This window comes from Corvus cornix, chromosome 11 (genome assembly GCF_000738735.6).
Source record: "Corvus cornix cornix isolate S_Up_H32 chromosome 11, ASM73873v5, whole genome shotgun sequence".
NCBI lineage: Eukaryota > Metazoa > Chordata > Aves > Passeriformes > Corvidae > Corvus > Corvus cornix.
Window position 1 is genome coordinate 134,253 of NC_046341.1, and position 15,867 is coordinate 150,119.

General features: G+C 43.9%; 2 protein-coding genes across 4 annotated transcripts in view; both read right to left on the reverse strand.

Annotated features, from left to right (window-relative positions):
- Positions 1-6,522, reverse strand: part of PHLPP2 (PH domain and leucine rich repeat protein phosphatase 2) — a 34,430-nt gene extending 27,908 nt beyond the window's left edge. Inside the window, exons 1-2 of the mRNA XM_039558075.1 lie at positions 6,368-6,522; positions 5,898-6,142 (exon numbers count right to left, since the gene is read on the reverse strand). Of these exons, the coding sequence (XP_039414009.1) occupies positions 5,898-6,142; positions 6,368-6,499 (377 nt within the window). The 5' untranslated portion in view covers positions 6,500-6,522. The remainder of the gene's footprint in view (positions 1-5,897; positions 6,143-6,367) is intronic.
- A 954-nt stretch (positions 6,523-7,476) lies between these two features.
- AP1G1 (adaptor related protein complex 1 subunit gamma 1) overlaps positions 7,477-15,867 on the reverse strand; it is a 38,312-nt gene continuing 29,921 nt past the window's right edge. For 2 of the 3 annotated variants that reach the window (XM_039558079.1, XM_039558077.1), the window contains 5 exons: positions 15,469-15,595; positions 14,925-15,020; positions 14,518-14,678; positions 13,427-13,525; positions 7,477-11,346 (listed from right to left, as the gene is read on the reverse strand). In XM_039558079.1, the coding sequence (XP_039414013.1) occupies positions 11,245-11,346; positions 13,427-13,525; positions 14,518-14,678; positions 14,925-15,020; positions 15,469-15,595 (585 nt within the window). In that variant the 3' untranslated portion in view covers positions 7,477-11,244. The remainder of the gene's footprint in view (positions 11,347-13,426; positions 13,526-14,517; positions 14,679-14,924; positions 15,021-15,468; positions 15,596-15,867) is intronic. The other variant, XM_010403557.4, reaches the window with a different exon arrangement.

Here is a 15,867-nt window from a genome sequence, read left to right on the forward strand (position 1 = left end):
CAAACGTCCTCTTCAAGATAAGGTGCAAGGTGCTTTTAAAATTATTTTTGCAGCTGAGAGGGTCTACTTTGATTCAAAAGGATTTTTACCACCAATTTCTTTTTAGCTTATCCCTACTCTGCAAGCACTAACATGACGGTTCCCTGTATCCACGTACTGGCTACACAAAACCACACATACACATTGGTTCTACTCAAACACTTTTACGTTCCTGGATCAAACCTGCTCTCATATCCCTCCAATGCACAAGTCCTCCTGAACTGCATCTTTTGGCAACTTGTAACCTCCTTCCTCTCCTTTGCAGTATTTAGTATACTTCTCTTTCACATAAATATACCTAATGATACTGAAAAGCAGTGTTTTCCAGGGAATACTGCATGCTAAACCATCTAGAGCAACCTGCTGTACTGGCTTCTCAGTACCTGTCACTCCCTCCATCCATGTCCTCCGGAGTTCTTACCTTTTAGCCACAGGTTATTAACAGAGCAAGCTGAACAATGCAAGTTTATGTTTCTTCCGTCAAATATACACTAACCAGCTCCTCACCCAAAACAAGATGCTTACACTGAATAACAGTTTCCCATTTGTAAGATAATAGTCAATGAGTTTTACTGGTTTGCGCATTGCTTTTTCCCCCATGACATCAGAACACAGAACCTCAGGACATTTTGGGTTGGAATGGCCTTTGAAGGTCATCTACTCCAACCATCCCACCATGGACAGGGATATCTTCAATTCAAACAGGCTGCTCAGAGCCCAGTCCAACGTCTCACTGCAACAAATGACTAAATGCCTTTGGCAACCAAGCTTGAAATCTTGAAGCATCAAGATCAAGTTTGCGAGGTAGGACCTGTTTTCCACTAAACTTTGTTGATTTGCATACATCATTAATACTGCGTGTCTTAATGGGAAATATTTCCTTTCTGTACGTACCAAACTTTTCCACTTCTTCTCACCTCTTCTCAAGAATAAAAACATTTCTCATTGTTTTTAATGATTATATCAGAGTATTTCCACTATTACTGACAGCTTTAAAAATGTCATCTCATAATTAAGGCAGGACAGATTTCATAAAACATGAACCATTTACAAGTACCTAGTCATCCAGGCTTCCTTTGGAGTCACCAAGACACATCTCAAGAAGTAAATTGACCTCAGGTATTTCAAGCAGATACATTGCAACTCTGGCTTCACATATAGGACCTCTGGATCAGAAGCGGGATTACTCTCAAAGCTCTGGTACAAAACAACAAAGTTTCTAGTCTGAAAAGGCAATGTAGTTGATATGCAGCTGACCCACAAAACCGGTTCTTACTGCTCAATGCTTGCTAAGCCTGTTTAGGGCAAATCTGCTCCCTGCTTTTGTTTTACACAGAAATACATCTCCTTATTATCCAGAAGGCTGTATATGAAATAACCCCTTTCCTCTCTCTTCAGAAATTATCTCTTGGAGCTCCTATTCACTAATAAGCTGATGTCAGCTAAGATGGAATTCCTGCACAATCATCATGAAAAGCTGACTTATTAAACGCTCTTTCTTTGCGTGTTTTGTGAGATGGACACAGGACAAGAGACTGGTTCAAAAGAGCAAAATGCCATCAATTCTTCTTTCTTCGCAGAGATTTCTTAAGCTTATATGAAGGATCTCAGCCTTTTTTAGGACTATCTGTCAAGATTTACAAGCTCAGAGCCAAGCACATCTACAAATATATAGCTAAGGTTTATCTTAATATTTTTTGCTATAGAAACAGATACCAGAAAACACAACACCAAACTTCCAAAAGAGCTTTATGAGGTAATCTTAGAAATCATAAACCTGTGTATCTGTCTCTTATAACAGGCAAGCTATTAGAAACTGTAATGAATAAATAATAGATTGCACTTAACAATGCTGACTTCCAATACAGTACACCCGATGTATTGTGTACCCTTCAGCATAGAATCCAAGAATATGTGAGATTTGACTGGATCTCCAAACCTTGTCCAAGTTTTCCTTGGCTACCCCCAGACTCCTATTCTTCTGCTATTAAAGCCTTATGCTTGCCAGGAAACAGCCTTTCCAGCATGTGACCCATGGCTCAGGAATTTTAAATGCTTGAGTGTCACTCACAAAAAGAACTTATCAAGTAGCCTGCATCTAGACTTCCCAAGGAAAAAAAAACAAACAAACACTCAAACTTTACTATTTGGTTGCTGAACAGACTGAGGCTTTTTAAAGTACACACTAAACTACATATCTGCACATCAGATTTCAGGAAGAACAGTAATGAGGTAGAGGGATCATTTGTGTTGTATGAAAAGCACATAAGTCACAGTTGTACAGGCTGCTCAATGCTCTCTGAGGTACAGTGCTCTGGCTTACCCTCCTGAAAAAGCTGGATACTCTATCCCACCATACTTACCCTTTTCAAGATGAGATCTGCTTTTTTTCTTTTTTATTCTTCTCATCTTATACTTCAGCAAGAATTAATGCTGCAGGGTTTCAAAATGCTAATTTGAAAAGCCCTTAATCTTCTTTCTTGTCCACATAAATCAAACTGATTTGCTCTTTGAAGACATCTAAGACACAACGCCCTTGGTTTTGTTTCTTTTCTATGAAAGCCATGTACAAAAGGAACATGGGTGGCAATAGCTATTCAAGCCCAATCCTCTACAAATGTACCTCTAGTACCATAGCACCAGTCCTATCTGAAAACCAATCAATTGAGTAGCCTGTTCTATTGCACCATCTAGGTTTGCTGGTCAGCAGCCACAGGACAAAAGCTTTCCCAAAAAGTCTTCTGAATTCTGGAAGCTGCCTATAAAAACATCACAAGTTGTTCCAACCTCACTACCTGGCAGGAGAGTTTTGAGTTTACAGAAAGATCTACACCCAAAAAGTCACAGGAGGCAATGACTGGCCACTCTGTAGAGGAAGTGGAGCTCAGGGTTAGGTATTTCAATCGTGAAGACATGGTGGAAAGGGTGTCTGACTGCCTTCTGGCACTTCACTGTGTGCTGGACCTGTGACCGAGGAACACCGGGGCAGAGCCAGGTATGTGACTAACAACACTCACAGGGTCTGTAAATAAAGCCACAAGCACACCAGCCCATTGCCTACAGACCATGCTCACACTGAGAAAGGGAGCAGTTCCCTGAGTGCTCTTGGAGACATTCTGGAGACCTTGAGTATTTCCACACTGGAGGACTGGATTACTGGTCCAAGTTCTCATCAAGAGCCATGTGACTCACTAACAAAACCGTGGACAGGCCAGCAAAAGGAAAACCAAAACCTGTATAGGGAATGGCAGTTCCCATATGGAATTTCTTCACTAACTTGGTCAAGGCTGACATACTCCAGAAGTAACAGTTAAATTGCAGCAGAAAAATACACTTTCAAGAGAAAGCAACATGGTGTGAAACCCAAACTGGCATGAGATCACATTAGAACAGTACAAACTCATCCTGTACCAAACACAATGGGCTCTGAACGCTGGCACATGTGAGAACACACGGCTGTCACAGCAGCTGCAGTCTGGCACAAACAGCCCATGGCATCCTCAGCAGCATCACACATCAGGGACTGAATACTTCCTCTGCTCACAGCAGCTCTCCGCAGCATAGGTGCAAAGGCTTAAGGAGACAGAAAAGCCAACAAGAAGTAGCAACAGTTTCAGTTTCACTCCTTTTGCAACTGTAGCTCTCCACAAGCATGGGTCAAGTTTTCAAATCTTTGCAGCTTAAATTTTTTTTGTGAGTGGTATCCAGACCAAAGAAGGTATCCACACTATTCTTGTTTAAGCCTTCCCTCTGCAGGAAGATATAACTCCTGGATATGAAGGGATACAAGCATAAGGAAAGATTCTGGCTAGGAGAAAGCTAAAGATCCTTGAGGTACACTGTGGAAAAGAAAAAGTTCTTACAGAAACTGACTTGAATTCACAGAATTGAAAAGGAAATAGAACGATCACAAGGACATTGCTGAATATTTAGACTGAATACACAAAAGAGCTTCTGCTATTCTTCCATACAGCTTTCAGTCTTCCAAGTCAGGTGCCAAATCAACATCTGCCATGCTTTGGAAAGAAGGTCACCTGCTGATATTAAAAGGGTGAAGAATTCAGAAGCTGTCTGAGAGATGCATGTACTTATGGTAAGATGTGATCAGATATTTAACAAAGTAATTTGTATTTGTGAACATGTTATTAACGTAAGTGGTAAAGTTTGTTCGAGGAAGGAACTATCTCAACAGGGCATGAGGATAATCTTGAGCATTCTGTCATCTTCCTGTGGACATGCAAGTAGATACCCCTTCAGGCCTGCTTCCTGTTACTAACACAGGTGTTACTGAAGCAATACTGGTAACTCCCATTTCCTTACCAAGAACAACTCCAGTGGGAAGTAATTCAAGGATCTCTTCTGTGGCAAACACTCTAAGAATTACAAGGAACAGACACATCATAACCAAGAACTCTTCACAAAATTTATGACAAATCTTGACCAAGTCCTAGACACACCAAGAGGCAAAAAGAGTGGGAAGTAATAATTTACAGCTCAGTACTTGCTTCCAAAAGACTGGCAGCAGATCCAATTTGCTAATCCAGTGCAAAGTCTGCCACAAATCAAAGACAGGCACAGCTAGCTAGCAAGAGAAAAGTGAGAATTGAGAAGAATTCAAACACAAAAGCCACTTCAAAAGCTAAAAAAAGTAAAAATGTGTCTCTCTGAATACATCTACAAGCTTTACCTAAGATTTTTTCATGATCTGCACTAACTGGTCTGCTCTTCCTTAAAAATGCTGGAAAATCTGCTCACTATTAAGGTCCAAAACATGCCAACTTCCTTACCAATTTTTCAAGCAACAAACAGCTTTTCAGCTGCCTCAAGTGGCTATGTTCAAGTGTCTATCTCTTCTCATACAGTGTTTCTAACTAATCCATCCCTCGTTCCTATAACCCTGACCAGTGCAACCTTTTCCAACAGTCAGTTTTAAACACATCCTATTCTCTCTGCATCTCCCCCCACTAACATTCCCACCCCATTTCAGAGCAAACACACACCACAGTTTTAAAATTTGGACACATGTGACCTGTAACTTTCATTTCACTATCAAAAATCCAGCTACTAGCTCTGTTCAAAATGCATTGTATCTACTGCTTAGCCTTTAAGTAAGAAGACCACAGCAATTATTTGCCCCTGAGAACAGGAGTGGCAATTTCATAACTGAATCTTAAGACCAGAAGAATCAGCGCAAAGTCTAAATACCAACAAACCGAATGGGAGCTTGTAAACCTACAGTCCATAACACACCCACAGCATAAAGTTTGTGTACATTAAACCCTGAGCCATATATTTTCAGCCAAAATTGACTTCAGGCATAAAACACAGCATCTAATGCTTAAGTCTTCTTTATATAACCCTTGCTACATTTTCTGTCTGCCTAAAATTATTTATCTGGCAACTCTTCTTAGTAAAAAAATTATGAACAGGTAAATATCACATGACATAACTGTGAAACTACCTTACTTATTTTGCTGACTCAAAATAACTGTTTACAGCCTCTTAAATAGATCAGGTTGTCTGGATGCTAAAATCCCCATAACACAGAACACAACAAAGGAATATATGAACAGGCACCTCTACCTAGAAAATGAAGACATATTTCGGGCTGGAGCAACAGTCGGGCTGGAGCAACAGTCAAACCCTCCCTGTTAAAACACACAACTATGAGGCGTGTAACCTCTACTTCACCACTACCTATTTTTTATTAATTGCATGACTCAAGGCTGTACCTGACTACCAGCTACTACCTCTGCCTGTTCCCTACCTGCCCTGCCAACAGGTGAACACGGTGAACGGAGCCTCGCAAACCTATACAAAACATTTCTCAGTCAGGTTTATCCTTTCTTGGCCCTCACCTGACCAGGTCTCCATGAAGCTGCAAAAAGAGGTTTTTCCTCCCTTCTCCATCACAGATCTCCGAGGCTTGGGTGTCCACTGTGCAGAGGACCAGGCGTAAGTCCGAAGGAGCTGCAGCTGCTGAGTCTCTTCCATAAACATACACGCAGCCTCGTCCGACGTCCCCTTTCAGCCAGGTCCTCTCACGGGAACCAACCCGACTCCTGCTCTGGCAGCTCCTGCTCCCGGTGCGCTTCGCGTTCCTCTGCAAGGCAGCCCAGACCCGAGCGTCAGCACCGCCTCCGGCCGCGGCCATACTCCGACCTGGCCTCGCACCGGCCCCCTCCGCACAGGCCGCAGCCACCGGGATTCCCACGCCGGGCAGGGAAAGACCAAGGTCGCGGCGGGCAGAGCCCCCGGCGTCCCGCAGCCGACTCCCCCCACCCCACCGAGTCGCCGGGAGCGGCGGAGGCCTCGGTCCCCTCCTCACCTTGAGCACCCGGATGCCGCCGCGGGGTCCGGCCCGGCCCCCTCGTGCACCGCCCGGCGCCGCCGCCTCGTCCTCCTCAGGCTCCTGCGCCTCCCTGGGCCCCGGCCCCGGCCCCGGCCCGGCCTCCCCCATCGCCGGCCGGACCGACACCCCGGGCCTCCGCGGCCCCGCCCCGGAAGCGCACCGGCCGTCCGGCCCAGGCCCCGCCCCGGGCGGCGGCGGGAGCGTGGGGTCCAGGCCGGGCACCCCGAGCTCCGCGGCTGCGTCCGTGCCCTTCTACCAGCGAGAGGTGCCGAGTGAGAGCCGCTCGCCAGCCGGGCGGGGAAAAGGCAAAGCTCACGTGAGCGCTGCAAACGCACCTGTCACCGCTCGCCCTTCACACAGCTCCAGGATCTGTCACCATTCACCGCCCCGCAGCTGGAGGGAGGGAGGTAGGCTGCACAACAGCCGAACATCACCGTTCTCCTGCTGCCCCGCAGGTCCATCACGTAAGCTCTGCCAGTCTTAACCAGTGGCTGCTACTAATGACGGCATCATCGACCACCGACGTCATCATGACAGAGTTTGCAAGAATTTGAGTATGCTTTAGGGCAGCCACTGCTCCTGCCCCAACAGGATCAAGCACATTTAAAAAAGCCTCCCACCTTCCCACAGTGAAATTACATGTTAGAAGAGACATGAAAAGTCATCTAGTGAAATGTGAATGTGACTAGAAAACACAAAGGAGGCACATATGGGGACAGAGATACGACGGCAATCCTTGTCCAAGAGGCACATGGAGAAAGGGATCTTTTAACGAGCTCCCAGAGCAGGCTCCAAATACTCCTTGTGTTCAGATCCCATCACACCTTTCTAGCACCTGGACAAGCATTGTTGCTAGTAACTAACACTCACTCTCAGCATGGTATTCCACAGGAACTGCTCAAGTGTTTTGCAATTGTCCACTCATCTCTGTCTCCAAAATTTCCTGTAAAGTTTTTTTCAAAATCTGGCCTTATTATTTTGTATCATCTGACCTTGCCCTGGCCAAACATTAAGAATCAAAACATTAAGAATCAAAACATTCTATCCCACTGTACTTGCAGAAAGCAACAAGGCACAATTTTAAATCATTGAATATTGACTCATTTTATTAGTCACTTCATAATTTGTTTCAACCAAAAGACAATACACACAGCAGAAGTCTAATGCATCCCATGTAAATGTTTACATCTGTTAAGCTCCTCACTCACCTATGACTCAGCATTTACTTAAATTTTTCACATCTCAAAAATAGGTCTCCAGAATTTCGAGTGCCATCAGGTGCCCTGTTCAAATGGCATGTTTTCACTTTAAATTTGGTTGGGGTTGGTTTTTTAGTAACTTTTTGTTTGCCTTTTTTTTTTCTCTATACTGTCAAAGAGGTGGGATGGGGCTCTATGTAAAATTTAAATTACATCATCAGGAAAGTAAAAGGAATATACAGGAAGAGAGTGAAAGTTAAAAGGGAAGCAGTCCAGCAGCTCATTCCCTCACAGCCTCCAGGTAGAAAATGAACACCTGAAAGTGCACCAGCGTCACTGCTGCCGCGGCTCACAGCTAGTACCAGCCTTAGGGAAGGCACTGGTACCTTTCCCAGCTGTTTCAGTATCTTCTGAGTTATAGATCCAAGGTACTGTAAAGACAGTCCCCTCACTGCTATTGCTTCAGTAAGTTGTTCAAGGCCATATTTTGTGCCATCAAAACCTGGACAAAGTCGACTTTTAGGACCTTCCCATGTCTCCTCCCCCTTCAGGCCCATTATGGCCACTATTGTTTCTGTCATTTTTTGACTCAAAATACATTCACTTGGAAAAACAGACATCCAGTGTCTCCCGGTTCCAAAGCCTCCCATGCAGATACTAGTAAGATTAGCCATGAAGTCCATATCTTGCTGCCTTTATATCCCCCTTACACTGAAGCAAGGAAAGTGTTGACCAGACCCGTAAGAATTGTTGCGTTCAATCAGTGGGAAGAGGACTCAGCCTGTGCTTGGAGTGCCTCAGACATGCAAGTACTCTCCAGAGGAAAACTACAGCAGCAGCACAAAGCTCGAAATGCACATGGGGGTCAAAGAGCAAACAGCATTATCTGGTATTGCAGATGGGAGAAGGTGTGAAGCCTGGACTTCCTTCTTGCGTAATGTCAGCATCCATCCCTTAGTGAGGAGGGGAGAGCTCCAAGGACAACTGGAATGTTTGGCTGCTACACAAGAGTACTTCATAGCCAAGGGATGGCTTCCTGCAAAATGTATTTCGGGTACACGCATCGCCTCCTTCAGCTCAACTCAAATACATGACGAAATGCCCATTTCCCCACAGACACGGTGCAAGGGTGGCTGAAGGAGCCAAGAACACAGAAAGAATTCACCCTGCAAGCTTACCAGAGACTGACAGCAAACCCCAGCTGCTCTAGGGGACAGAAAACAAGTAGGACAAGAGGGACAACATACTCTGCTGCACCAAGTGGCCAGGCGAGACACCATTTTCTTCTTCCTTCCCATCTAATTTCCTGTACCAGTGCTCTTTCCCAGCAAAACCAAAGGGAGAGCGAGGCATGCTGGCTTTCAGTACGAGTGACCATGTACAACTCTGTGAAGAGAATGGGAGAGCTTATGAGGAGTTTGGGAACCAAGGCAAAGACTGCCCACTAACTTTTTATCTGGCATGCCCTCAGAGCTCGCTGGCGTATGGATTTAACATGCTCAGTCTTCCACATTGAGTTTGAGCTAGTGGGGCAGTGAATAGCCACAAATGCAGTGAAAACAAACTAAATGCTCAGCAGAAGAAATGGACTGTGATTCAGCCATTTCCTGCAAAACTGCCTGTTTCATGATGCTTCTAGCTAAGCACAGGCTATATCTCACCACTGATAGCCAAGGCATGACCATACCACAACCCAAAGTTAATTTTAAGGAAATCATACATTGTTCTTCTAGATTTTATAACCCTATGCTGATTCCAGTTCCAGGAGAAAAAAGTTCTTTGCTAATCTGAAGGCCCAAACCAGTTCAATCAGTACGATAGCAAAAATGCCCTCCAAGAAAAGATAAATTTACTCCACTGCACATGGACCGGCACTTAAATCAGTGACACAGTCAGTCCCACATTATATTGCTTAATGCAGCTAAGACCAGACCAGACTGAACAACTCTTAGGGGCCTCTTGCTCCCAATTCAAAGGCAGAATTGGTCTTCAGTTTTCCTGAAGTACACGGTGGACCACTCTTGCAATACTTTTGGCAAGCTCTGGAGCCCAGCATCAGCACTTCTGTGGACACAAAAAGCTATGTCTAAGCTTGCCCTCAGAGCACTCAATGAACTGAAAAGACCTAGAACAGAACTGAAGCAGAAGTGTTCAACCTTCAGCTCACCAGCACATTCACAAATGAAAATCTAAGATCTATCCTAAGCTATATCCTGAAGAGCACTGAACATCTGAACAGTTTGTCACACTGCTTTCATCTGTCTTACACATCACCTCCAAGAGACTGCCCAGAACTGCACCACTCCCAAGAGTTCCCACAGTGACATCCCTGAACGAAGCTTTCTGCGAGCTCAGAAGGGTACCAGACCTCACATCTTTGGACCCAAATACTCAAACAACTGGCTTCCATTCAAAACACAGTTTAGTTACTTTCAGTCTGGACCTGAACTGGCTCATTATTCTGAAAAGGGAACAAGGATCAACTAAGTAAAAAAATGGGAAAAGGTCTCTTTAAACTGCATGGTCTTTATTTCAGTGCCAATATTACAGATACAACACAAATATCCCAGTCAGAAGTAACTCAAATGGAACCCAGGGGGTCTGCTACAGGCTTTGGAAATTAAACTGGGGAGAAGTTCTGGAATAACCAAGAAGAGCAACTTTGCAGCATAGTCTCTGATGAGACTCCCAGCAGGAGCAAAGCCCTTGCCCAAAAACTGATCTACAAAATTCAGTGTGTCTTTTCTACCCATAAACCACAACTAACAGGTTGAAAGACTTTGAAACCGTATGTGGTAGAAAACCAGCTGCTCATTTTATCGCTACATCTCTCATACCTCACTTCACTTTCTGGGGAAGCTACAGAAGACTCTATGAATCTGCATGGCTGTAGCTACTGATGGAAAGAAAGAAAATTCAGGTGTAAAGTCTTCATTTCCAAGTACAGCACCAAAGCAATTTTACCAACTCTTACCAGCACCTCTTCTCCTGCACTGTGTCCCAGGTTTGCAGGTGAACTCCAAAGGTTCTTGCTCTTTGTATGCATCACATAACTAAGAAGTGGGTGTATACAATAATGCACTGAATAGGTCATAAGAAGCCTCCAGCTCCTTAAGACCTAGGGGGATACAAGAAAAAAGAGGCAGAGCAGCCTGACATTCCCCAAGACCCCATCTGAGTCCCAGATGAAAATGTCTGAAGGAATCCTGCTAAAAATGAACGACAACACGCCTTACCCACCCCAAGGAAAAAAAGACAGCAGAAAGAAGGAGCAACTGCTCACTTGCTGCAGAGAGAAGAAAGTTTCCCTGCTAGAAATTCCAGACTTCTCTTCCAACCAGGCTGTGTTCCTTTTTGAGGGGGGAGGAGGGTGGGGAAGGGAAGAAGGGAATGTTGCTTCTGGCTGTGAATGCATGTGTGAGGGAGTGCACAGTAGCCTCCACAAGCTGCCAGCCTCATCAGCAGAGGAGAGGAGATTAGTCTTAACAGATATGCTTCAAAGTCAGCAATCACTTCAGGAAAATTCCTCCTCATCAGCAGGTCTCATTTGTTCCCCATGCCCATGGTGCAGTTTGGGGGATTGCCAAGGATCACAACCTTCTTCCCAGAGTTCTTTTGATTGGGTGGGATGAGAATAAGAATGGTGCCAGAGCCTCATTGCCAAGACTGAGGGGGGAAGTTGTTGACTTCTGCTAGATCCTGCATTGCTGAGCCCTTGTGATTATATGTCAACTTGATCCGCATACGTAGTTGTTGCTACAAGAGAAAAGGGGGGAACAAACAAACACACACAAAACAAATTCAGGTCTTTATTAAAGGTCAGAGACTCCCACCTCATCCAGTTCCCCTACCCCACCCCATGAATGCTCAACACAGACCCTTCCTGACCACAAGACTTTGCTGGGAATAGGTGCAGGGTGAGCTATGACACTGAAGATAAATGCTCAATCTGGTAGGACATCAATTGGTCACTATAGTTCTCAGATCAGGTACAAGCTCTTAGAAAAGTTATAGCACAGCTTCTACCCACATCTGTCTCTGCACTGGCCCTGCTCTTGCAAGCACTGAGGTCCTTAAATACAAAATTAACTGCCTTCAAATTCTGGTTAACAACAGAAGAAAGCAGAAGGCAGATCTGTACTCTGTCTGATGCACTGCACTTGGGCTTGCAGGGAGAGATGGGCTGTCCATTCAGTGCAGCAGTCTGGAAACTTCAAGTACTGCACAGCTCAGCAGCACTGTGAAGGACATAGCCTATGAAAGACTGGAAACAGAATCTCCAAGAACATTCCCTTCTGCTGTAAGTAAATGATGGAATAGCTCAGAAGTCACTTTACACTGTCATTTGGCTGTCACCCAGATACTAGGTGGCCCTTAAAAACAGCTAGAGTACAGCACGCTCCAGCCAGCTTCTCTGTTCTCCTTTCTCTCAAAAACCCCAAAAATGAAAAGCCAAAAGTTGACCATTTCTGTCTCTTTTCTCCATACCTACAGGCAAATACACAAAAGGGACAGCAGAGGGAAGAAAGGAAGACAATGACTGCTTCAACCAGGCTCAGGATAAATAAGTTATCACTGTATCACTAATAGATCAACATCGTCACTTTTTGGTTTATTTGGCGTTTTGGAAAACTAGCCATTAGTTTCAATCCAGCATGATGGCACTATTTTGCACCTCTGTACTTTGAAGTGTTCCTAGGAGTTGTGTTCATACAAGAAAGCATGCCACTACCCTAGGTGTGTTTCACCTTGTGGGTCCCATTCTAGCACATTACTGGAAAACACCTAAATCCTCCAAGGTTCAGAAAATAACTTTCAAGGTGATCTATAGCACCACAGAGAACCTGGTATCAGATGTATATAAGACAGAGAATAATTAGTCTTGTGGCTTAGTATAGGCAGAGGTGAGCAGACTACATGGAAACAGATGCATGGAAACCACAAAAACTATGCACTAGAAGACTGCCATTCAGTGAAACTTGGGATGAAATCTGTGATTTTTTTTTTTTTTTCTGACTTGCAAATCAGTCTAGCAGCAACACTTTACATCTAGAGCAGTACGTAAGTGTTAACCCATGAAAAACTTCAGATGTTTTAAGTTCCTAGAATCATTTAACATCATAAGGCTGTCTCAAAAGAAGAAATGTGATCTCAATTTTGTTTTTCTTTCTGATGCCATCTGAGCACTTGCAAACCCTCTTAAGGAGGACATGTGGGCCACATCCCTCCCTCCCCTCAAGTCTGTTGTGTCCATGTCTTGAAGCCTGTCTCTGAAGGCTGTAAAACAAATGGAATTATAATTACACCACACCTAAGATTCTTTCCATCAACCATTTAAAACTACACTCATCACATTAAAAACAAGTGACACCACTTGACAGACCATTTTAAGAATATGGACCAAGCTACTTTTTTGTGTAACAAACATTTCAAGTAACACCGCTGCAGATAGCAAGAACGAGTGTTGAGTATCTTTATATATCAAGATGCTTGCTTTCCAAACATCACTTTTACAACACATAGAAACACTAGATTGAGCTCCTCTGGAAAGGTCATTTGAAAACTTCACCACCACTGCGATGCAAGACATGAATGAATTCAAGGTAGCAAAGCTGTTACACTGTTTTAGCAGTAAAACCAAATAGAAGGCCAAACCTGTGTCCAGAACCTCCTGAGTTTTTTGTAACTTTTTCCTAACTCTAACCGAAGTGACTGCCATGAAAAACATACCATTCACTACCATCACTCCCTACCTCTCATCACAGATGCATCCCTGTGCCACTAAATGAATGACTACAAGACAGTATCTTCAACAGTTCTTCTTGGAATCACTCACCTTCTGTGGATTCAGAACTTTAATGACCTGTGTGATGGTCCCAGAGTTAAATGCAGGGATGACACTGCTGCTGGGAGACAGAAGCTGCAGCTGGAATGTCTGAAAACAGGGCAAAAAGAAAAAAATTTGATGTGTAAGCAAGTACGAAGTGACTTGTTTGCACTGAAAGAAAGCAAGGGACATTAAAAGTTTGGTTTCTGGCCCTTAAAAATCAGTTCTTGAATTCCCTATCTTGCTGTTCCCTAAGAACAACACATTCACTGGCCCATCTGCTTTCTATGCAAGTAGGATCCAGGAAACACAAATCATAGGAGGTAAGGGCTTACTGCAGTGTACCAAGATCAGCAGAGATGCTTTCTTTCATGCGTTGCACTCACAGGAACAGTCAGCACACCCGTAACTTCAGGAGGCCTGTTCTTTCCCTAATTCCTTCCTATGGTAGGTGCAAAAGCTACCTGAATGCTAGTTAGAGGAATACTAATTCCTAGAAGTGAACGTACTTTCTTAAATTTCGAGAGCATTCCAGTCACATGCTGCTTCAATAGTCTGCTCTGCTATAAACTAGGCAATATGTCTCCCACCTTTTGTGCTGCAGCTGAGTGCAAACGGAAACAATTAATTTCTTTAAATGAGGACTGCCAATAATCACCATATTGTGACTCATTTAAACTTTTATAAGCAACTAATGGCTTCAAAAGATTTTTTCTTTCATGTATTCATAGCTCCAAAGAACATGATGTATTTTATTAGAAATTAGGAATAAAGGGTATGATTAGTGTCTCCAAAATACTGGTTTTGACCCAAATGGTTTTTTTGCTTGAGGTTTAGCAATTTTTCTAGAAAGTGGTGATTTCAAAACATGATTTTGTCCAAGCAGAAGTGGTCCAATTTGACTGGAATCTGTGTTCTATTGCATTTACAACACATACTTTCAGACTGGCAAGAGATGACCCAACTGGGCACTAAAAGATCCTTGTAACAGTTCTCAGCCTTGCTGACCTTGCAAATTCCTATCTACATGAAAGCACCAATCAGGAAGTGTTTGCAACTGGCCTTCAACTTCTCACTGTAGTTGCCCTAAGTGGCTCTACCTTTGGTACTGCAGCTTGGAAAACAAAATCTGTCATATCCAGCTCTGTGCTGTTGGAGGCCTGTATCGTGATTACAGTGACACTAGGGTTGGTGTTCGACCTCTCAAAGGTGAAGTCAATCTTCAGCCCATTCTTGTTGTATGCAGTAATGGAGGGGATTCCTGTAGGAAACAAAAAAGCAGCAGACCTACAGAATCTGGAGATCACTCTCAACATCGTAGTATACATTTACTTTACCCCAGACTCTTCTGAAAATTAAACACACCCCTGTTGTGCTCAAGTATCTATGCCACACTTTCAAATTGCCTCTTTTTTTTTTTTTTTTTTTTCTTTCCTTTACTATTCCTTGTTTCCCCTTCTAGCTGGGTGTTGGGGCACTTTAGGCAAAGGATTTACATGTCCCTAACCTGCAGCAATATCATTGAAGAGAGGCTGAGATGTAAGTCCATCGAGCAGGAACGGAGGCTGTGCTATCTGGGGTGCAGGGGCAGATACTGGAGAACCTACAAGAAATGTTGAAGGATTAATACTTTGCTGTCAGGAATGAAGAGTAATTACTCCTTTGCCAAAGACTGACTGCTGCATATTGTATTTCTTTACACGAAGCTCTATAAAACACCTGTGTTGTCATCCTCCCCTTCTTTGCTTTCAAGAACTGGCTCCTCTTTTACTAGCAAGCATTCAAATGGAATTGATTCCTCACATCTCACAGTCCTCTCTGGAAAGGCTCACAGCATTCCCAGACTCAGGTGTGAAAATGCTCAAGTCTCACCAGCTAATCATACAGAATCAACCTGTGACTTCATTCCCTGACTCCCACCTGTATGCTAATATGGATCTTGCTAAGAGTAAGTGTAAAAACTAGGACTTAAAAGACAATGAAGAAGTAGCCCACCCTCATCCCATCCCAGGGATGGGAATGTAGACTTGTAAGAAATGCAGCCTGCTCACCTGTTAGGTTGAGGTCTCCCAGGAGGTCAAGCAGCTCCCCACCAGCAGAGGCTGGCTTGCTTGTAGGTGCAGTGGGAATTACAGGTGTTATATCACTTCCCCCCAACAAGTCCAATAAATCATTTGCCTAATGAGAGAGTGGATGTAAAACTTACATATATTCAACTTTCTGCTACTTTCCCTTGCAAATGCAGTGTGTTCTATTTGTTCTCAAACTGAAGACCACCAGAGTTAATGGCCAGTTAGAGGGGTTCTTAGTTTCACTGCGATCCCATGCCCCACAAGAAAGCTAGTTTTCATGCTTGAGGGACCAAAGAGATAGGGAAGGACTGAGTTCATGCACACTAAAGACAGGTTGGGGTATCACAGAATATTCTGAGTTGGAAGGGACCCACAAAA